A 24,824-nucleotide genomic window follows, 5' to 3' on the forward strand; every position below is an offset into this window, starting at 1 on the left:
TATGTGGGAAGTCAGCATCTCTAACCCCGATGTTGTTCAAAGGTCAACTATAATTTTTAAGATAACACTCTGGCATTGGTGAGGGGGTAGGAAAGCATAAATCAGTTAAATGTTTTGAAGATCAATTTGGAAGTATCTATGAGGAGCCTTAAAACTTATCCATATTTTTTGAGAAAACCTATTAAGGAAACAATCAGAGAAATAAACAAATACTTCAGCTGTATATATCACAACCTTATTTAAAAATAGCAAACTACGGGGTGCCTGGATGGCTCAGTCAGTTAAGCGTCCGACTGTGACTCAGGTTATGATCTCATAGTTCATGAGTTCAAACCCCGCATCAGGCTCTGTGTTTGCAGCTCAGACCCTGGAGCCTGCTTCAGATTCTGTGTCTCCCTCTCTCTCGGCCCCTCTCCGACTTGCACTCTGTCCTCTCTCTCTCTTTCAAATATAAACGTTAAAAAATATAATAATAAAGTAAAATAAAATAGCAAACTACGAGAAACAACTTGAATTTCTAAAATAAGGAAATGATTAAAAGAAGCTGAATACATCCTATAAACTCTCTTAATATAGTGGAAAGTAAACTGAATTTATAAAATAGTACAAATCATACTTTGCAATTTTGGTTATACATACAGATGTGGGGCTCTGAGTACACATACATATGTGTACATACATGTATGATGCATAAATGTATGCTTATGAATGTATATACACACATACAAAAAGGAAATATAACAAAAATGTGAGGGAGTATCTCTGAATGGCAGGACCACAGGGTTCACTTTCTTTAGATTCTTCTAGATTTTATACATTTTCTGTGATGAGGATGATTACAAAGCAATGATGACAATGATGAGTCTTGCAATGAATTGGGTATTCTTCTTAGTACTAGCATCCATCAACACATTTGGTCTTCAAAACAACTGGAAATAGGTACCATTATTATCCTCATTTTATAGAAAAATGAGGCACAGAAGAAAAAGAAAAGGAAAGCAACGTGTCCAAAGTCTCAGATATCTTAAGCAGTTGAAGCAGTATTCAAACCCGAAGAGTGACTTCAGATATGCATTCCTAATGGCTATATTAATGCTATATTACTATTATAAAATGTTTTTCAAATCAGCTACCCAGTAATTTATAGATTTCCTAAGTGTAGTTTCTATAATTTCATTAAGATACTCATAAGATCATGGAAACAGAACCAGGCTAAAGACAAAGATCAGACACGTCTAGCAAGCTCTCTCCAAGTCTGCATTAATCCACTTACCCCAAAGTTTCACCTCAGTTCATTTAACCAGTTACACTAATTATCCACCCATCAGCTGTATCATCTGTTCCTACATTCATTCAACAAATATTTAATAGGCACTTATCACGTGCCAAACACATATGATAAAATGTGTCACTTCACTTTAGTTTACCAATGAAGGGTGATCACCAAACAGTCACATAAACAAATGAAACTGCAACAAATGCTAAACAAGAATATTGCAAAGATAAAGAAGAAAATTTGGTAATAATTAAAGGGCCAATTCGTCAAGGAGACATAACAATCCTAAATGTGGATGCACCTAATAACATAAGCATTTACTGATTCAAAAGACACACAGCAAAAAAATGTATAGAACTAAAAAGAGAAACAGACAACTTTATAATCATAGCTGGAGATTTTAACCCACTTCTCTCAGAAATTGAAGGACTACGGGGTGCCTAGGTAGCTCAGTCAGTTGAGCATCCGGCTTTGGCTCAGGTCATGATCTCACAGTTTGTGAGTTCGAGCCCCACATCGGGCTCTATGCCAACAGCTCAGAACCCGGAGCCTGTTTCAAATTTTGTGTCTCTCTCTCTCTCTCTGCTCCTCCCCTGCTCATGCTCTGTCTCTCTCTCTCTCTCAAAAATAAATAAACATTAAAAAAAAAATTTTTTTTTAATTGAAGGACAAACCTAAAACGCACACGTGCAACGCAAAGATATTGGAAGCTTGAATAAGACTGTTAACATTTATAGAATAACACAACCCAATAACTATAGAATGAACTTTTTTTCCAATTGTACATGGACGTTCACCAAAAGAGACCACATGCTGGGCAATAATTCACATCTCAATAAACTGCAAAGAACTAAAGTTATACAGAGTATGTTCTCATTGGAATTAAACTAGAAATCAAACACATAACCAGAATACTCCCAAATATCTAAAAATTAAGCAACACACTTTTAATAACTCAGGAGTCACAGGAGAAATCACAATATAAATTTTAAAAAATTAATGATATGAACAATAAGGAGAAAACACATCAAATTCAACAACAAAAAAAGCATCCAATTTCTTAACCAGTTCGTCCTTTGTCCAACATTCAAGTTCTTACTTTTCTCATTTTAATTTAGACAAATTATGGTAACCAAGACGGGTCCAGTCTCCCCAAAATGCAGGACAGACCCTCCTGTGTCTTTTCTAAACACCAGAAAAGAATCATGAAAATTCTATGCCTAGAACTGGTTTTGTATTTATTCTTCTTTTTACCTGGAAAATTATCCTCTATCTTATTTGAAGATATTGTCATTTTTATTTTATTTGAGAGACAGAGCGTGTGCAAGTGGGGGAGAGAGGCTGAGGCAGAGAATCTTAAGCAGGCTCCACACACAGCACAGAACCCAACACGGGGCTAGATCTCACGACCCTGGGCTCATGACTGAGCCACCCAGGTGCCCCAGATCATATCATTTTTAAATGATTGTTCTTACTAGGACAGTGGTTTGGGCAGAAACCAAAAGAATTTAGAATTTAAATACACTAAAAATGTATTAATAATAATAGTATGACTTCCCCAGAAAAAGTGCTATGTAAACAGAAGAGAACGTATATCTACAACTACTTTTAAAACTATATAAGATAGGGGCGCCTGGGTGGCGCAGTCGGTTAAGCGTCCGACTTCAACCAGGTCACGATCTCGCGGTCCGGGAGTTCGAGCCCGGCGTCAGGCTCTGGGCTGATGGCTCAGAGCCTGGAGCCTGTTTCCGATTCTGTGTCTCCCTCTCTCTCTGCCCCTCCCCCGTTCATGCTCTGTCTCTCTCTGTCCCAAAAATAAATAAACGTTGAAAAAAAAAATTTTTTTAAATAAAAAATAAAAAAAAAAAAAACTATATAAGATAAATATCAAAAGTTACATTCCTATCTCCTTTTGAAACACTTTCTTGTTTTTCTTATCTTCCTTCCATCTACTCTGTTTTATATATCAAGAAACAATTAGAACAAAATAAACTGGCTAACATTAAGGGGGAAAAGCACACAGCTGTAAGAACACCTTACAAGAGGGCTCTCTGGCTCTGTTAAGAAAGGTGAGGAAGTCTTTAAAACTGAGATCTGGAGGAGCTGAAGGCATGCCAGGCAGAAGGAATAGTGTGTGCAAAGGCCCTGTGGCAGAAGGCCACATGTAAGCCAGCATACGTGGTGTCTCCAGTATTTAATGGCTGAGTAGAGAAAGATGAGCCTACAAATAAACACACTAAAGGAGCAACCAGAAACACAGAAAAGAATACTAGAAGAACATCCCACACAAAAGCGAAGGAAAGAGGTTTCTTCAAGGAAAAAACAGTCAACATACTTGAATGACACCAAAAGGTCAAGTAGCATGAAGACCTAACAATGTCTGATGGATTTAGAGACATGGAGATTGGCTGCTGTTATTTCTTCTTAGCAAACATTGTTTCCGTACAGTTACTTAGACTAATTGGCAAAGTAGGAGCAAAGAGAAGAGATGCTCAGTAATATAGAATAATTGCAATTATACAAAATATCAGTGTGTGTATGTACAGAAACAAAAAAGAGGAAGAAATACAATGAAATTAGTAAATATATATGGACTGATATTATGGATGACTTTTTTTCATTTGTAATTTTTTAATAATTATTAACTTTTACAATAAGCAAATGTTGTAGAAACAAAAAAAAAAGGTTTTAATTTGTCACTTTAAAATTATATAGAGCAAGAAGAAAATAACAACATCCAGAATGAATTTTGAAGGTATCTACACATTAATCCGTGCCATCTTTTAATGAAAAAAAGAAGAGGAAGAGTGTTTATTTGGGGTTCTTATTGTAGAATAAGGAAAAACAAAGATTCTAAAACCCATTAGACTTTAGACAGTTAACATCAAAAGGGATGAATTATTTTACTAGTTCTTTTCAGAGAGTCTCGCTGAAGTCTTATGTTTTAAAACTTGAGAAGTTAAAAAAAATAAAAATAAAAAAAATAAAACTTGAAAAGTTAATTTGAAAAGTTCAGTATTTAAGCAGAGAAAGCCAGCAGTCGCAAGATGACGGGTCTTAAAATCATTCACATTCCTTTATAACCTCACCTCCACTTACCCAGTGGCACACTTCTTGTACTCATTGCCAGAGAAACCACAATTGCCAAATCTGTCACCTTTAGAATTCACATCAATGAAACAATCTCTTGGCGCAGCCTTGGCTTCTGTAACATTAAAAAAAAAAAAAAAAAAAGTATGGCAATTTAATTCATAAATAAAAAGTATATTCCCTATGACAATCCATATACCTTGATGAACTGCCTCAACACCTTCTAGAAAGTGTCAAGCCTCACAGATAAAACATTTTTGTTCTACTTTTATACTTAACAACAAAATGTAAAAATAAAGCTTACATTGTACCTGAAAGTTAGCCTGGGCTCAAACACTAAGACCCTACAAGAAATATCATTAAAAAGATGAAATTATAAATAAATGAAAAAGCATGCATAGTATGCTAGTGTTCTCAGCATATTCCTTTTCTCCACTCTCAAATATGTCTCTAATACATCATTAGACTTTAGATCAGGCTGGGAAGGGTTGGTGAAGACATTGCCAGCTATTGTTATTGGGTTTTCAATTTACCATATATAAAATGCTGAATTTAGATGCTCTACTAACAGGAAGGATTGTCAAACAGCCATGACAGCTGACAAAGTGGCAATCCATTTTTGTTTTCTCATATTGTATATATGTATTATCACTTCATGTTCAATTCGCCCACTAATTACACATTCCTAAATAAATTTTATTTGTAAATATTTTTAAGTCAAAATGTCAGTACTTTCTATTGAATAAAGGAATTCACTGGCCTATCTTACGCATCTAATGTTTAGATGGTTTCGTTTAAAAGAAAATGGATACGAGGCGAAAGAAGTTGGATCAAGCAACGTGAAAAGGGAACAGAGAATAATACCTGAACGGGGCAAACAGCACATGGCAGGATCCCTAATAGGGCCCTTCTAGGGAACAGAAGGAGCTCTAAAACTTCCAGATAATCTCCAAAGAGAAAAACAACTGATGGTGCCTGGGTGGCTCAGTCAGTTAAGCACCTGACTTTGGCTCAGGTCATGATCTTGCGGTTCCCAAGTTCAAGCCCCGCGTCGGGCTGTGCTAACAGCTCAGAACCTGGAGCCTGCTTCAGATTCTGTGTCTCTAGTCGCTCCTCGGCCTTTTGGCTAAGATCAAGTGCAGATTCTGTGTCTCCCTCTCTCTCTGCCACTCCTCCACTCTCGCTCTGTATCTCTCTCTCTTTCAAAAATAAACAATTAAAAAAAGAGAGAAAAAAACAACTGCAGTTTGTAGTCCTAGACTTTTCCACAGGCCTCTATGAAGGTAATATCTTTGCTACGTAATAGTATTTACCTCATCAAAATGTATCTGTAATTATTTTTTTAGACTGCAATAACTTGCTATTTTTACAAAATGTATCGAGTTGACAGATCTCTACTACTCTAGCCTATGATCTAGCATAAATACGTTCCATTTAATTTTAGTTGTCTCTCCTCAATCCCTATCTGACCCACCATAAAATAAGGTGTACAACAGACAGACACTAGAGACAGCAGGAGTCTGGTCAAAGTCAACATCTCTACCTTCAGAGAAATCCAGCACAGTACTCATGACTGATTTTCTTAACTGAGAAGAAACAAAAATAAAAATAGAAAATTTGGGGGGCGCCTGGGTGGCTCAGTCGGTTAAGCGGCCGACTTCAGCTCAGGTCATGATCTCGCGGTCTGTGAGTTCGAGCCCCGCGTCAGGCTCTGTGCTGACAGCTCAGAGCCTGGAGCCTGCTTCGGATTCTGTGTCTCCCTCTCTCTGACCCTCCCCCATTCATGCTCTGTCTCTCTCTGTCTCAAAAATAAATAAACGTAAAAAAAAAAAATTTTATAAAAAAAATAGAAAATTTGGGTCTCCATTCGTTTTTCTATCCTTTCTTTTCCTTTCCTTTCCTTTCTCTCCCTCCCTTGCTTTCCTTCCTTTCCTCATTAAATATGTATCAATCCCCTACTAAGTGTCCCACATCCTGGTAAATAATGGATTTAGTTTACCAGTACCTCTCTGAAGAGAAACAGAATAGCTCCTATTATTAAGTCTCTGTTTTCTCAAAGACAAGCCTCAATCAACATATGGTGCTCACTTATTTCATTCTCTTGAATGCAATGTTGTTGCTGTTCCTACTGACTCATGACAGAAATGGAAGAAGATGGGAAAACAAGAATCCAGTATGATCCTGGCATAAACACATCACTGCCAATTATCAAACAAAGAAATCTGCCTAGTTGTGCTGAAAGCACCCACTTCCTTGGGAACCTCAATCACTTTAACTTAAGGAAGGAAACATAAGAGGCAATACAACATATACTATCACTGCAGGAATACTGCTAGCATCATTGTGTAATCAAAATAAAGCTGACTAAAAATTAGTAACTCGGGGCACCTGGGTGGCTCAGTCAGTTAAGCGTCTGACTTCAGCTCAGGTCATGATCTCACGGCTTGTGGGTTCGAGCCCCGCATCGGGCTCTGTGCTGACAGCTCGGAGCCTGGAGCCTGCTTCAGATTCTGTGTCTCCCTCTCTCTCTCCCCCTCCCCAGCTCATGCTCTGTTTCTCTCTCTCTCTCTCTCAAAAATAAATGAACATTAAAAAAAAATTTTTTTTTCATTAACAACACAAGAAACAACAGGTGTTGATGAGGATGTGAAGAAAGGGGAACATTATTTCATTGTTGGTGGGAGTGCAAACTGGTACAGCCACTCTGGAAAACAGTATGGAGGTTTCTCAAAAAGTTAAAAATAGAACCACCCTACAACCCAGCAAGCACTACTAGGTGTTTATCCAAATATAAAAATACAGATTTTTGTTTAATACAAAAATATAGATTAAAGGGGTACATGCACCCTGATGTTTATAGCAGCATTATCAACAATAGCCAAAATATGCAAAGATCCCAAATGTCAATAGACTGATGAATGGATAAAGAAGATATGGTGTGTGTGTGTGTATATACATATACATATGTGTACATATGTGTACATACATACATATGTATATACAACACATGTTACATACGCATGTATACATACATACATACATGTATACATACATACATACACATACATACACTGGAATATTAGCCATCAAAAAGAATGAAATCTTGCCATCTGCAACAATGTGGATGGAGCTAGAGTGCATTATAAGTGAAATAAGCCAGTCAGAGAAAGACAAGTACCATATGATTTCACTCATATGTGGAATTTAAGAAACAAAACAGATGAGCATATGGGAAGGGAAAAAAAAAAAAAAGAAAGAAAAAGAAAGAGGGAAACAAACCATTAAGAGACTCTTAACAAGAGAGAACAAACTGAGGGTTGATGGAGGCAGGTGGGTAGGAGATGGGCTAAATGGGTGATAGGTATTAAGGAGGGCACTTGTTATGATGAGCACTGGGTGTTATATGTAAGTGATGAATTACTGAATTCTACTCCTGAAACCAATACTGCACTGTATGTTATGTAACTAGAATTTAAATAAAAATTTGAAAAGAAAAATATAAATAAAAGAGAGAATGGTTTCTAACCCAACAACAATAAAAGTAATAATAAAGCTGACTACCCGTGGTGCCATGCCTCAGTGTAAACTTGCCATGGTTTTTCACCAGAACTACTACATAGCAGCTACTTGATATCCTTTTTGCATAATGAACAGCAAAGTCAAAGGAGCAATTAGAAAAGTCTGACTTGTACAGACCTATGGCATTAGTTAGTTGATCACGGTGTTCCTAGAAATAAAAAGAGAGGAAGCCCACCAGCAAATTCTTACTACATCTCTATAAGCAGAAAAGTTCGAGGTCAAATGAACAAAAGACTAACCTGAATCAAAAAAAATCATGGGCCCTCAATTGATTCTCAGACCTGAGCCATATTTTTAGACCCAGAACCCCTTAAATGAAGGAGAGGTAGAACCCTGATATGCTGCCAAAAATTTTTGCTGTCAATCTTTCTCCCATCCATCCCCAACAGGACCTAAGGCCTTTTACCAGGGTAACTGAACATTGCAGAAAAGTAATCAGACCTCTCAGAGACTACGAGACACTATCTCCGAACTGACATTGCTTCCAGGAGATCCAAAACATCATGGTGGCCTACAAGTCAGAGTAGGGAGCTATGGAGGTCAGGTGGTCAATGGAGTTTCAGCTCAGGTTGTCCTCACAGTGGGCCCAGTGCATCCCTGAACCCATTCTGTGGCTATTTCCCCAGTTCCAGAATGCATGACTAGAACAGACATAATCAACAGCTAGCAGAATCCCTACACTGGCTCCCTGACCTGTGGAGTCAGGGCTGTTATGGTGGGAAAGGCCAAGCGGAAGCCACTAGAACACCCACTACCTAGGAAAACAGTAAACCAAAAGTAATACCACAATCCAGAAGGCACTGCAGAGATCAATACCACCATTAAGGACTAGAAAGATAAAGATACTCCAATTCAGCTAAGCTATTTGGCCCGTGCAGAAGACAGACAGAACTTGGAGAACAACAGTGGACTGTCATAAGCTTAAACAGTTGGTAAGTGTAATTGCTGCTGTAGCCACTGAGGTTTTACTGCTTGAGCAAATTCACATATCTCCCGGCATCTGGTATGCAGCTATTGAACAGGCAGATACTATTTTCTCCACACTGGTCAATAAGGATGACCAGAAGCAGTTTGCTTTCAGCTGGCACTGTCCTCTCTCAAGGGTATAGCAACTCTTCAGCCCTACATCATAATTTAGTTTGCAGGGATCTTAACTGCCTTTCCCTTCTACAAGATTATCAAAAGATATGTCCTCATAGGAAAAACACATGACGATATTTGTGTCCCATGTGAACACTCACCAAAAAGTGACCTCAGCAGAGGAGAATTTTAATAGTCAAATGAATAGGATGACCTATTCTTTGGATACCAGTCAACCTGTCTTCTCCATCATCCCTGTCATCTCCCAATGGAGACAAGAGCAAGGGGCCATAGTGACAGGGATGGAGATTATACATGAGCTAAACAACATGCACTTCCACTCATCAAAAACAACTGGGCTATGGCCACTATGGTGCCCAATCTGCCAACAGCAGAGACCAATTCTGAGTCCTCAATATGGCAGCCAGCCTCTTGGTTGTAGGTTTATGACACTGGACCTTTTCCATCATGGAAGAATAAGAATTTTATTCTTATTGGAATAGACACTTAATTAGACAAGGACTGCTTTGCCTGGATGGAATTCTTCTGCCCAAACTACCATCCACAGATTGACAGACTATCTTTAACCACAATCATGGTATAGCACATAGATTTGCTTCTCATCAAAGAACTCACCTCACAGCAAATGAAATGTGGCAAGGGGTACAGGCTCATGGAATCCTCTGGTCTTACCACACTTCCTACCATCCAGAAGTTGCTAGTTTGACAGAATAATGGAAGGCCTTTTGAAGACTCTGTTACAGCACCAACTAGGTAGCAATGCCTTATAGGAAGGGGCAAAGTTCTCCAGAGGGTTGTGTATGTTCTGAATCAGCATCCAATATATGGTGCTGTTTCTACCACGGCCAGGATTCACGGGTCCAGGAATCATGAGGCAGAAGTAAAAGTGCCACTGCTATTTCTCCTAGTGACCCTCTGGCAAAATTTTTGCTTCCTCTTCCCATAACCTTCTGGCTTAGAGTCTTAATTCCAAAGAGAGGAGTGCTTCCATCAGAAGACACAACAATGATTCCGCTGAGAGCTGGAATTGAAGACCACCAGCTAGCCATTTTACACTCCTCATGCCTCTGAACGGACAGGCAATGAAAGGAGTCACTGCGCTGGCTATGGGGACTGATCTTGACAACCATGGGGAACTGCTATTGCACAATGGAGGGGAGGAAGAGTATGTGTGTAATACAGGAGAGCCCCGAAGGTGCCTCTTAGTATTACTGTGCCCTGTGATTAAGGTCAACGGAAAACTACAGCAACTCAATCCAGGCTGGACTACAAACGGCCCAGAGCCCTCAAGAATGAAGGTTTGGGTCACTCCACAGGTAAAAATCTACAACCAACTGAGGTGCTTGCTGAAGACAAAGGGTATGTGGAATGGATAATGAAGAAGGTTGTTAAAACTACCAGCTGTGACCACATGATCAGTTACAGAAACTAGGACTTTAATGGCCATATATATTTCTTCCTTTTTGTTATTAATATATTTGTGATTATATATAGATCAGAGGTTCCCACAACTCCCTTCCTAAGTTTGATTAACCTGCTAGAGCAGCTCATAGAACTCAGGGAGGCATTTGATTTTCTAGATTACTGATTTATTATAAAAGGATATAACTCAGGAAAAGCCAGATAGAAGAGATCCATAGGGCGAGGTATGGGGAAAGGGGCTAGAAGTTTCTATTCCCTCTCTAAGTGCAACACTTTCCGAGAATATACACCTACCTCTTCACCAAGCTGGAAGCTCTCAGAACCCTATCCTTTTGGGTTGTTATAGAGGCTCATTGCATAGGTAGGATTAATTAAATCATAGGCCATTAGTGATTAACTCATCCTCTAGCTGCTCTCCCTCCACAGAGGTGGGGAACTTACAACCCTCTAACCGTGTGGTTGGTTCCCTGGGCAACCAGTTCCCATCCTTCAGTTACCTCTGAGCTTTCCAAAAGTCACTTTGTTAACATATCAAGAGACACACTTCTAGCTCCCAAACTTAGGAAATTCCAAGGGTTTTAGGAGTTTGAGGCCAGGAAAGGAATGAAGATCAAGTATAGTTTTCTAATTATAAATCACAGTATCACAAGAGTCCTCGATGCTTTAACTAAAATCATACTTAATCCATATTAAAAGGATGGAGAATGCAAAAAGACCATGAATATGATGGGAGTTGACAAGGGTTGAAAGAATTCTAAATTCTCATCTTCAGTAGTGAGAAATTAGTAGTTAATGCCTAGAATGTAAAAATTAAAAAGTAGCATTACCAAGAGATTATTTAAAGACCTGGAACAAGTAACAAAATAATCAGCTAGAAAAGGTGAAAAGTGGTTGCCCCAAGGGATGGGGATTTTAGGTGGGAGCACGCTTTTTCATAAAACCTCATAAAAAAATTGGCTCTTTAATCTATGTGTACATGCAACTTTGACAAAAATGAAAATTTTAAATAGAGAAAACAGGAAAAACTTTTAAACATCTGAAATATCTATCAGTGAGGGAATGGATTCCATTTATATAATGGAGTACTCTAATGCACTAAAATCTAAATGCATCAACATATTGATATTGTAATCAAACGTATCAAAAACATTTTCAGTGAGCAATGAAAGTAGCAGACCCATATGTACATCCCCTTATTATTTATATGAAATTATTAAAACTAGAACATGATACTAAGTAAATGTATATTTACTTATTTTGTTTATATACATAGAATAGAAAGGTGATAAAAAGGAGAGGGAGTAAAAGCAAAAATCACCAACTGAATTTCTACATATCAAATTCATGATCAGCACTAGTTATGGAGAAGGAAGGAGGGAGATAGGACAGGGGAGAGAAAACAAGAGAACTTCACTTTTATCAATAATGTTTTCTTTCCATTTTTAAAAACGGATGCAAATAAATGAATAAAATAAAGGCCATCAATTATAATTAAAATGTCTTACTTGAGCCAAAGATGACTTGGCACTGAGCATCGTAATACTGGCACACGCCATTGTAGCAATAGGCTTTGTTACTCTGGCAAGCATAGCCATTCTGAATAAAAACGTCTGGCTGACAGAACTGAGATGAACCATTGCAATATTCTGGAACATCACATTCATTAGTTTTTCCTCGGCATAAAGTACCTCCTGGAAGGAACTAGGGTAATAAGATTCAAATTAAACAGGAATATCAAGACAATCCCCACAAAGTGATCAAATTTGAAGCCACAGTATTTATGTCTATAAAACATCTAGCAACAACAAAAGATTAGATAACCCAATAGAAGTACGAACAAAGGCCAGTGACAGGCAACCCATAAAAGTCATGAAATACGGAAAATGAAAAAATGTAACTTTACCGATAGCCAAAAGAAATACAAATTAAATAAAACTTTAAAAGCACTTTACACCTATCAGACTAACCAGTATTGGAATCACCAATGATGTCACAGCACATATTTGATTACATTGTTGGTAGAAGTACAGACCAATATATTTGTGGAAGGTATATAAAATGTGTGCCACAATTTTTAACATACATACTCTGTCCCAGCAATTCCACTTATAGACAAAAATTAGAAGCAACCTAAACATCCATTAGTTAACTAAATAAAGAAATCATGTAATCGCCTCATAAAACAGCACTAACTATACAACCATGTAGAACTAATTATATGAATAGATAAAATCTACGGTATGCTACTGAAAAAAGCAGGTAGTAAAAATAAATGTATCTGTGTTCACACACATACACTCACACATATACACATGCATTCACTTTTGTATAGGAAAAAGTACTTAAGTTAACAAATTATCAACGATGGCTACCTGAGGAAGGTAAAATGATACTTACTGCCTTTTACTCTGTACTTTCTATATTTGGTATTTGTGAATTATTTATAAAAAACATAGATTACTCTTAAAATCAGAAAAAAAGTTTCTACTTAGAAAAAAGTCTCGTGAGACCGCTTGTTATAAAAAGAATGTAATTCAAAACTGCAAACAAGTGGCATAAAATTTTTCATAGAATCATGTAATAAAAATGGTGCTCTCTTACAGATCAGAAAAAAAAAATTTTTTACATATGCATGTTTTGCTTTCTTCTACTTTTTTTTCCAAATAGGGAGGAACTCCTTACCCAACAGTCTTTACAACAGTCACCGTATGCACATTCAGCAAATGATTTAAGTTTACAAGTACTTCCTTCACAACAAGGGTCCGATTCACACTCCTGTGAAGAGTAAATGACTATCAATAAAGGACTTACTGTCATCAATATTCATTAACAAAAGTCTTATCTTAAAGTCTAAAATCTTTCTAACCAAGCTACAGCAATGATTCTCTGGAAAATCACTTACTATCCTTCTGAACTTTTCATAACTCTTTGGCTACAACTATTTAAAGCTCAACATATTTCAAAGGAATGAAATCATACAGAGTATGTGTCTGTGTCTTCTGGGACTGGGAGAACAAGATACCACAGACTGGTGGCTTCAACAACAGAAGCTTAATATCTCACAGTTCTGCAGGCTAGATGTCCAAACTCAAAGTTCCTGCCAATTCGGTTTCTGGTGAGGAAATTCTTCCTAGCTTGCAGAGAGCTGCCTTCTCTAACATGGCCTCTCTTCGGTGTGTATGTTCTGAGAGAAAGAGAGTGAGAGAGCGCGCAAGCAAGCTCTCAGATGTCTCTTTATAAAAACACTAACTCAGGGTGCCTGGGTGGCTCGGTTGAGTACCCATCTCTTGGTTTCAACTCAGGTCATCATCTTACAATTCATGAGTTCAAGCCCAGCACCGGGCTTGCTGCTGTCAACGCAGAGCCCACTTAGGATCTTCTGTTCCCCTCTCTCTGCCCCTCCCCTGCTCGCTGGCTTACTCTCTCTCTCTCAAAAATAAATAAACATTAAAAAAAAAAAAAAAAAGCACTAACCCTGTCAGATCAGGACCCCCTCCTTTTGATCTCATTTAACTTTAATTACTTACCTAAAGCCCCATCTCCAGACACAGCTACCCTGGTGGGTAGGGCTTCAACATATGAATTTGGGGGAGGAGGTTACAAACATTTAGTCGTAACAGTCTGCGTAATCATCACCGAAAATTAAGCATCCGTGAATGCATTTCTCTTCATACTCAGGAACTAACTTGTCTATTGAGTAGGTCTTCACCTCATGTAGATATTCTTTTTATCTTGCCTGCCTTGTCTCACCCTACTTTGAACCACCATGGCTCCCCATTGCACCACCACCCATGCCCCACAACCTCCCACCCACAGAGACATCTCTTCTATGTTTCAGCTAATGTGTTCAGGTCTGAATTGTTTGAGAGAGAAGAAGGATGGGGAAATAACAATACAGAGGAAAGAAGGAGGAGGAGAAGAAGGGGGAGCCAAGGAAACAAGCTTTCTTTAATTTTTGAAGAATATGTGTCCTATGTATGGAACTCTAGGTTGTCAGTTTCTTCCATTTAGAACAGTAAATATACTGTTCTATTATCTCTGGCCCTTATTGCTTCAGGGGAAAAAAATCATCTATCATTCATATCTTTGTTCCCCTGTTTTCTATTGGCTTCTTTCATTACTTTCTGTTTATCTCAGCACTTTGATTACAATATACCTAAGTGAATTTACTTTGCAATGATTCTGACTTGGGTTCACTTTGGAATTGTAAGTCAATATTTTTCCCTAAATTAGGGGATTTTTCAGCCATTATTTCTTTTATTTTATCTCATTCTCAGTGTCCTGAAATTTCACTAATAGTTACATTACATTATTTGATATCTCCTAGTGTCCCTGATACTCTGCTCATTTTTCTTTAATCTTTCTATTTGTTCTTTAGTTTGGATTTTTTTTTGGGGGGGGGGTCAGCTTCATGTTCATTGACTCTCTTCTGCCATATTATCCTGCTTTTAACTCTAGCCAGTGAAACTTTCATTATTGGTTTTTAGTTCTATAATTTTTTAGTTCTATAATTTCTATTTAGTTATAATTTAAATTTCTAAGATTTTCTCTCTTTACTCACAAAGAACATATTTTTCTTTAATTCTTTGATGATAAATAGTGGAACATAATTCATAGCAGCTTTATTTTTAACAGCAAAATGTTCAAAAAAAAAAAAAAACCCAAATGCCCTTTAAAAGGTGAATGATTAAACAAACTCTGCATGGTTATACTACAGTTAACAAATGGTTAACCATGGTTAAACATGTTAAACAAACTCTAGGCGGGACCTCTCAGCTGGTAGAAAGACCAACAGAAACATTATTCTAAGTTCTCTACAGTTAAATCCATCCAGTGGAACAATACTCAGCAATAAAAAGGAATGAAATATTAATACATACAACAATCTAGATTGACCTCAAAGGCATTATGTTTAGTGAAAAAAGTCACTCTCGAAAGTATATACTTTATGATTCCATTTTTTAACATTACTGAAATGGCAAAACTACACATGGAGAACAGATAAGAAGTAGCCAGGGGAAGAAGGGATCAGGCTAGAGTTGGGAGTAGGTACAGATACAAAGAGGTAGCAGCAAGGAGGATTTTTCATGATGATAGAACAGTTCTCTGTGTTAACTGGGGTGGTGTTTACAGAAATCAATAAATGGGATAAAACTGCATAAAACTACACAGATACACACATACACAAATGTGGTTAAAAATGGTGAAAACTGGGGTTGCCTGGTTCTCTTGATTTTGGCTCAGATCATGATCTTCACAGTCATGAGCTCGAGCCCCTCCTTAAGGGGCTTAAGATTCTCTCAAGAAATTTAATTTAATTTAATTTAATTTAATTTAATTTAATTTAATTTAATTTAAAATGGTGAAAACTCAATAAAGTCTTTAATCTAGTTAATGCATCAGTGTCAGTGTCCTAATTTTTATATTGCACAATAGCTACATAAGATGTCACCTCTGAGGGAAACTGAGTGAAAATACATGGAGCTCTTTGCACTGTTTTTACAACTTCCTGTCAGTTTATAATTATTTCATAATAAAAATTTAAAAATAAATGAAATATAATTTAAATCTTGTACCATACAAAAGAATCATATAAAGTTGAAATAGATCATAGTTCTAAATGTAAAACCTAAAATTAAAAGGCTTGTAGGAGAAAACTTTTGCAACTTTAGATTAGACAAAGATTCCTTAAATGTAACACCAAAAAAACATAACCCATAAAAAACACAGCTAGGGTGATTAAAGATAAGCTACAGGGGCGCCTGGGTGGCGCAGTCGGTTAAGCGTCCGACTTCAGCCAGGTCACGATCTCGCGGTCCGGGAGTTCGAGCCCCGCGTCAGGCTCTGGGCTGATGGCTCAGAGCCTGGAGCCTGTTTCCGATTCTGTGTCTCCCTCTCTCTCTGCCCCTCCCCCGTTCATGCTCTGTCTCTCTCTGTCCCAAAAATAAATAAACGTTGAAAAAAAAAAAAAAGATAAGCTACAGACTGGGAGAAAATATCTGCAAATCATATGTCTGATAAAAGACTTGTATCCAGAATATATGAAGTACTCTCAAACCTCAAAAATAAGAAAACTACCCAATTTTCAAAATGGGGAAGAAAGATGAACAGACAAATCATCAAAAAAGATATACAGATGGCAAATAAGCACATGAAAACATGTTCAACATTACTAGTCACTAAAGAAATGCAAATTAAAACCTCAGTGATGGACTACTTCACCCTTAATACAATGGCTACAACTGAACAGATTGACCATATGAAGTGTTGGCCAGGGTGTGAAAGAACGACAACTCTCATGGTAATAGTGTGGCTGTAAAATGGTACAAACACTTTGGAAAACAGTTTGAAATTTTCTTGAAAAGTTATACACCTATCATATGACTCAGTCACTCCACTCCTAGGTATTTACCCAAGAGAAGTGAAAACAGAAGTCCATATGAAGACTTGTATGTGAATGTTCACAGCAGCTTTATCTGTTAATAGCCAAAGACTGGAAATAGCCCAAATGTACATGAACAGATGAAAAGATAAACCAACTGTGGCATATCCATACTACTCAATGATAAACAACAATAAGGAATGAGCTACTAACACAGTAGCGATATGGATGAATCTCAAAATAATTATGCTGAGAGAATGGAGCTAGGCAAAAAAAAGAGTCATTCTATGAAATTCTAGGAAATGCACTCTGATGTATAATGACAGAAAGGAGAAAGGTGATTGCCTGAGGATAGGGGAACAGAAGGGGTGGGAAGAAAGGATTACCAAGGGCCACAAAGAACTTTTTGGGATAATTACATGTTTAATATCTTGATCATGGTGATAGTTTCATACATGTATACATGTGTCAAAACTTACCAACCTGTATGTTTTAAACATGTGCAGTTTATTGTTGACCAAGTGTTCACAATTGCATGTTTCTTACTCTTTTCTCTATCTTGACCAAACTTAACTAAGGCTTCTCTCTTTCCTATAGGCCTCTGAGCTCTGCTTGTCCCTACAGAAAAAGTGGAGCACCCCCACCTTATCAGCTTCTCCTGGAAATCAGCTGACCACAAAGAACACTATCAGACCGGTCATTTCCCCTTGCTTATCTAACTTCCTCTTAAAAGATTCTGTTTATCTCTACTTCCCCCACCTTGACCCTTTAAAGGAAAAGCCTTTTCTTAATTGATTTTGAGATGCTTCCAGATTTTTCAGATCAGGGCACTGTCCTTGTTACAACAGTCTTTATTCTGAATAAAGCCTTTCATTATCTAAGACCAAGTTTGTTTGTTTTTTAACATTGTATTCAATTACACTTCAATAAAGCTGTTAAATTGTTTCAAAAACACTGTGTAAGACAGATGGCTTCATAAAAGATTAAAGAATGAAGAAATAGACTGCAAGGAATTTTGTTTATGATAAAAGTATAATTTTAAATGATTATGTAATAACTGATCACAAGTGGATAAAAGTTAATACCCTAGCTTATTCCACATGCCCCCTTCAATTAAAAAGCTAAAAGAAAAATTTTCAATTAAAAAATACTAAAAGAAATTATGGAGGGGTTATGCTGATAATCTTGAAATAGGAGTACTACAAGCCTAGTCAAAATACAAACTTCAGAAAATCCTAAGGAAAAAAATTGATAAATCTTCCTTCATTTAAATTTCAAATTTCAACCTAATAAAATACACCATATGAAAAGCTAAATATCAAGAGTGAACCTAAGGCAAACCAAGAAACAGACTCTACTATAGAGAACAAACTGATGGTTACCAGAGGGGAGGTGGGTGGGGGGGTGGATGATAAAGGTGATGGGGATTATGGAGGACACCTGTGAGGAGCACAGAGTGTTGTATGAAAGTGCTGAATCTCTACATTTTACACCTGAAACTAATATTAACTAACTAAACTAACTAGTTAGTTTAAAATTTAAACTAGTTACTTTAATTAAAATTTAAACTAGTTTAATTAAAATTAACTAAACTAATATTAACTAGCTGCAATTTAAATAAAAACTTAAAAAATAAATGAAGAGAAAAGGAAATCAAAAGAAAAATTGTAAACTAGAAAAGAATTAAGAAAACACAAAATAGAAATGAACTAAAAATTATAACTAAAAAGTACAGACTGGGGGGAAAAAAGAGTAAACCCTAATGTAAACTTTGGGTGATAATGACGTGTCCGTGCAGTCCTCAACTGTAACAACTGTACCTGGGCTACAGGATAGGGAAGGGCTGTGTGTGTAGTGGTATATGGGGACTCTCAGTACTTTCCATTCCATTTTTCTGTGACCCTAAAACTGACCTAAAAGATAAAGTTGAATAATTTTTTAAAAGCTAAATGGTAAGCTATAGAGGAGAAATATTAAAACATATACCAAACAAAAGACTTTGCCCACAATACATGAGTTCCTAAAAATCAATTTCAAAGAATGACTAACCCAACAGAAAAATTGACAAGGGATGTAAAATGGTAATTCTTAGGGAGAAAAAAAAATATGTATATAGTCTCCGAACATATGAAAAGGTTAAAAACTGAAACAATATCTTCTTACTTTTCACCCATCAAAATTAAGAAAAAATTTATTATTCTTTGCTGGCAAGACTATACACGGCACTGAATGCCATGATACAACATTGGTATAAGTGCAAATTGACACAGCCTTTTTGTAGGAAATTTCATAACCACTAATAAAATTTTAAAGCACATAACTCTTCAATTCAGTAATTCTACCTTTATGTAATTATCTTAGAGAAATACTTGTATATATGCACATGGGATGTGTATAAGGATGTACTGTTTGCAACAGGAAAATATTAATTACAATAAGTAAATGTCCATTAATGGTCCATTATGGTTCAAGAAATCATAGAACATTCTTTATAGGAATACTAATTACAGTAGATTAAAGGGTAGATTAAAGGATTATGCCTACATGAGGTAATGACATGGAAAAATCTCTAAGATACAGTAATGGGGAAAAAATCTGCATACAACATATTGTCTGATTTCATTTCTTTAGAAAAATAAAATCCTAAAATAGGCCAAACTATTTACAAATATACATTATATATATATACTTGTATAAATGTATAAAGTCTAAAAAGAAATACACTGAACTTTGAAGAATGATTACCAATGCAGAAGGAAGTTTAAAAATTTATGGGGAAGGGGAGTCTGGGTGGCTCAGTCAGTTATCTTGATTTCAGCTCAGGTCATGATCTCATGCTTTGTGGGTTTGAGCCCCTCATCAGGCTCTGCACTGATGGGCACGGAGCCTGCTTGGGATTCTGTCTCCATCTGTCTCTGCCCCTCATTTCCTGGCTCTCTCTGTCTCTCTCTGTCTCTCTCTCTCAAAAATAAATAAATAAACATTTTTTTTTTAATTATGGAGGAAATAAAGGTCTGAAAGGAGAATTTTGCTTGAACTTAATATTTGCAACTATTGTACCACGAAAAAAATCTGTTGATATTTGAGAGGGAGGTGGTGTTCCTTTTTAAAGAGTAATTCTGGGGGCGCCTGGGTGGCTCAGTCGGTTAAGCGTCCTACTTCAGCTCAGGTCACAATCTTGCGGTCCGTGAGTTTGAGCCCCGCGTCAGGCTCTGGGCTGATGGCTCAGAGCCTGGAGCCTGCTTCCGACTCTGTGTCTCCCTCTCTCTCTGCCCCTCCCCCGTTCATGCTCTGTCTCTCTTTGTCTCAGGGATAAATAAATGTTAAAAGAAAAAAAAATTTTTTTTTAAAAAGAGTAATTGTGTAGTGTGAAAGCTTAAGAAGCAAATATAGACCATTTCAATAAGTTTGGTAGTGAAGTGGACAGTTGGGAGAAAGCAAAAGATCTATAACACTTTAAGAACAAAGATCTGAGAATGGCTGGAAAGGGGAAGAGCTTGGTCAGCCCAACAGTATAACGTTAATTTAGAAATTAAACATAATCTTTTTGGCCTTATTTTCCTCATTTGAAATGAAAGTATGAAAAATACCAATCTTTTCCTCATTTGAAATGAAAGTATGAAAAATACCAATCTCTTAGGGTTATTGTGAGGATTTTACCATGTAAAACACTTAGTAGAAGTCCCTGACATTCAGCAATAGTGCAATGAAGGCCTGTCCCAAGATCTTCATAAAATACGCGGTGTCTTTCCAGAGCATGAAGTCATCTGGCAAAAGCCAGATATGGTCAGATATAAAAGAAGAAGAAGAAGTGGAAAGGATGAAAAATATTCACCATATTACACACCTAGTTACCAGCTTACACACCATTAACAAATTTCTTCAAAATTTAATGCAAGGCCTAGGAGGAAACGACTGACACAGGCCACTTTGAGAGGAGAATGGCTAAGATACAGAACAATCAATGATAAAGACAGGCATGGGCTTATGGCACTAAGTGTGGATAACAGGTCTGATAGAGCTAGAGACCGTTAGGCACAACACCGAAGGTTAATAAAGGGGAATGCTAATTTAAATAGCAAGGATTTTGTTACTGAAGGACTATGGAATATGGATTGGCTTCAATTTAGTATTAAAATGAATCCAACTGAATAAACATTTCTGCAATGGCAGTGCCAGAATACTGAAAGCTGACAAATAAAGAGCCAAGTGAAAAACTGATTAGCTCTTCAAAGTAAATAAATGACCTAATAACCATAACAGATATGGTAGAAGCGAGCAAAAAATACAAGAATAAACACGGTGCTTTACTGGACACCAAAACAGATGATACCATTAGTTATGCTCTGGGAAGGAAGAGATGACCAATCCCAGGAATATATCCCCACAAGCAAAATGAATCTTCACTGGCCACTAAATTTCACTAACTCCTATGTCCATTGCCCAAAGCAAGCTGTTCCATCTTTTTCCAAATCCTAAGGTAATTTCACAAAGCAAAAATTGAAAATTAAACTGACCTTTGGAGTACCACAGTCACACTCTTCCCCGGGATCCACCAATTTATTACCACAGAAGGGAGCACTATAGGCTTCATCAGGCTTTGGAATATTAAGAAGGCAGTTTCCTCCTTTATTTAAAGTTAACTTCTCAAAGTCCTCTGCACTGCAACTGCTAAAGTTTCTGGAACCTCTACAATAAACATTAAGAAAAAGATCTTATGTCATGGTGATTATTCATTTTGAAATTTTAAATCATGTCCTCAACCAACAAGAAGTGAATATTTTAAATGGCAGAAAATGAGCTACCAAAAATAGAAATGAGAATTTATATATCTATTTCTAATAAATATAGTACATTATTTCAGTTACTACATAATAATTCAGTATTTTGGTGATAATATATTAGACCTCCAAGAAAATACCTTCCAATCATATCATTTACATTAATATATAAAATCATAAGAGACCTGAGAAATTATCTAGTCCTATCTAAAATTCAGTTTTATTTACCTTCCATAGTAAAAGTTCCTCAAATATTTGAAACTAGCTATATATTTCCCCCAATCTTTTTTCACTCTACAGTATAGCATTATTTTGTTCTCCTCACTCTAACTTATAGGGAGCTATGCGAAAATAATAGGAATGGGCATTCGAGTGAGGGTGCATGATAGCCATCGAGCAGCAGAATAGTGCAGAATTTCCACTACAGTTTGAGATTTAAATACCTTATGATAACTCCTGAGAACCCTGGTTAATACTCTGAAGGCTACATGGGCTTCTACAAACAGTCCACCTTGAGCTACCCATGTGATATTTATACAATTGTATGCAATTTTCATGGATTCTATAAATTGTTGGGTTTTTTAGTTACTGGTTTACTCAACTCTAAAATATATTCAGATACTCCTACTGCCTATTTTCATTCTTGAAGATTATGGAGAAACACACCCATACATACACCAAGGGTCTTTGAGAAATCCAAGTCCCATTAAAATTTTATCAGGGGCATCTGGTGCCCTGAAAGAATCTCTTTCATGAGTTTGAGCAGTCATGCCAAAAGTAGCAGTAGATGTGAAAACTGTGTTGCATTACAGTTATTGAGGAGGAAACCCTGTCTGTGCTGGGTCTTTTGTGCATCCAAGGAATCTAAAACACAGATCCTTTCTGTGAGACTTTGTGTTTTAGATATACATGTTATACTCTTTTTTGCTAACTGGCCCAGTTTCCAGAGAAGTAAAGAGTCCTGGCTCTTGGCTCTTGAGAATAGAAAGCAGTCTGCCTAGACATTTCAGTACCATTAACTCCTATTTGACAAAAAAAGTCTTTGAATGTGGGGTTAACAAACTGACCAGCAGACAAAGGAAGGAGAAAGAACATAAATGGTCAACTGTCTATAACAAAAAAATTAGCAAAGGCAATATTTTGACTCACATAGAAAGAAAACATCAGCCACAAGGCTATTGACAATAACAAAAAAGCTTGTTTTCTGTATTGTTTTTCTCACTACTCTCTGATTAAGGATATTATGAGGAGGAGTCCTTTTGTATAATATCGCTCATTTTACAAGTATTTGCTGAACCTTATGTACAAGGCACTCTTCTCTTGTGCAAGGGATGAAACTGAACAACGCAGACAAAAATCCTCACCTTTATAAAGGTGACTTCTAGTGAGTGAGACAAACCATACACATAATAAGTAAACTGGATAGTATACACAAAGTGAGAAGTGCCATGGGGGAGAAAAAGTGAGAAGATGAAGGGGGTGACCCAGGCCCCAGGGTGGAGGGAAGGGGCTGGGGGGGGGGGGGAAACAGTCCTTTTTAAAAGAAAGGACAGGCATTTCAAACACTGTGAGAACCAAATCAAAACTGGTTATCTGGGAAAAGAACCTCACACCAGGAGGGAATAGCAAACGCAAAAGCCCTGGCAGCAGGAAGCAGTAAGGAAGCCCGTGGGGCTGGAGTGGAGTGAGTCCATGAGGGCATGAGTAATGAGAGAAGCAATCAGCACAGGTGAGAATAAGCCACTGTAAGACTCTTACCTTTTACTATGAGTGAAATGAGGAATTTAGGGGGATGATACAATGGAAAGTAGTGAGCAGGAGTAACATGATTTGACTTGTGTCTTAATAGGATCACCATGGCTGCTATGTTAAGCAGGAAGAACCAACAAGAGGCTCTTGCAGAAAATCACCCAACAGATGATGATGAACCAGCATGACAGCAATGGAAGCTGTAAGAAGCATTTGCATTATTTACATGTTTTAAAGGAACAAACAGCCCGTAAGATGAGGAATGTGAATACAAAGAGAGAAGTCAAGGATGACTCCAACTTTGTGTCCTCATCTATGAAAAGGAAGGAGTCGCCCTTAAATGATATAAAGAAGAGCAGGTTTGGGGAAGGACAATAGGAGTTTGGGTCTAACAGTCATCAGGTGAAAATGTCAAGAGTAGCAGTATCTAGTAATTATCTGATAAATAAAAAAAACTTCCATTTACTTATTTTTGTTTCCATAGGAGACTTCAATTTAAACAGATTTGTAGGGGCGCCTGGGTGGCTCAGTTGGTTAAGCGTCTGCCTTTGGCTCAAGTCGTGATCTCACGGTTCATGAGTTTGAGCCCCACATCGGGCTCTCCGTTGTGTGCACAGAGCTGGCATCAGATCCTCTGTCCCTCTCTCTCTCTGTGCCCCTCCCTCACTTGTGCACTCTCTCTGTCTCTCTCTCTCTCAAAAATAAATAAAAACTTAAAAAAAAAAACAGATTTGTGACCGCTTTTTATTTCCTACTGTTGATCTTTATATGGTAAGTACCTTACCGGCCACATAGAATACATACGACGTTTTCTGGAAGAATACATTAATCAGCCAATAGCCACAAAAATTTTGCAGACACGTGTATATTTCTACACTTGAGTCCCTAATTCTAATCTACATAAAGCCTACCACTTTGAAACAGGTTATTTTTTAAATATGCCTCCTACTTAGTGGTTTGGACACAGTTTCTCACAAATACAATGTTTAAAATGTTTGATCCTAAAGCAACCTATTAAAAAAAAATTTTTTCCCCACAATGAAGCTGACTAGAGTACTGAAAAGGATTAACAAAATCATAAGCATTTCTCATGCATTTTACCTGATGGAGATAGTAACAAACATCCCCATATTGCTTGTCAGTAATGCTCTAGGGGCTATAAGGAAGATATTTTTCTCCTAGTCATCCCTGGATGGCACCTACAGTAATAAGGATGATCTTTCTCCTGATACTTGGCTTGAATAGCAACTAAAGTATTCATGTTCTCTACATATCACCTCTGGATGCGAGGGTATCAATCTCATCTCTTTTTTCACATCTAAGCAAGTTTTCCAAAACTGCATCAAAAGGAGATGGATGTGACTGACAAGGATGGAAATAGTCTACCAGAATATGACACACACACCCCAAAAAGAAACTATCATTTAGAACATTCTTCCTATGA

At 37.2% G+C, this 24,824-nt stretch overlaps 1 protein-coding gene across 2 annotated transcripts in view; it reads right to left on the reverse strand.

Moving 5' to 3' along the window:
* ADAM9 (ADAM metallopeptidase domain 9) overlaps window positions 1-24,824 on the reverse strand; it is a 146,970-nt gene that overhangs the window by 56,074 nt on the left and 66,072 nt on the right. For both annotated transcript variants that reach the window (XM_040453743.1, XM_040453829.1), the window contains exons 12-15: window positions 21,368-21,539; window positions 13,151-13,243; window positions 11,974-12,169; window positions 4,376-4,481 (exon numbers count right to left, since the gene is read on the reverse strand). In XM_040453743.1, coding sequence (XP_040309677.1) covers window positions 4,376-4,481; window positions 11,974-12,169; window positions 13,151-13,243; window positions 21,368-21,539 — 567 coding nt within the window. The remainder of the gene's footprint in view (window positions 1-4,375; window positions 4,482-11,973; window positions 12,170-13,150; window positions 13,244-21,367; window positions 21,540-24,824) is intronic.

Source organism: Herpailurus yagouaroundi, unplaced genomic scaffold (genome assembly GCF_014898765.1).
Source record: "Herpailurus yagouaroundi ecotype Mexico unplaced genomic scaffold, PumYag 28, whole genome shotgun sequence".
In the NCBI taxonomy this organism is placed as follows: Eukaryota; Metazoa; Chordata; class Mammalia; order Carnivora; family Felidae; genus Herpailurus; species Herpailurus yagouaroundi.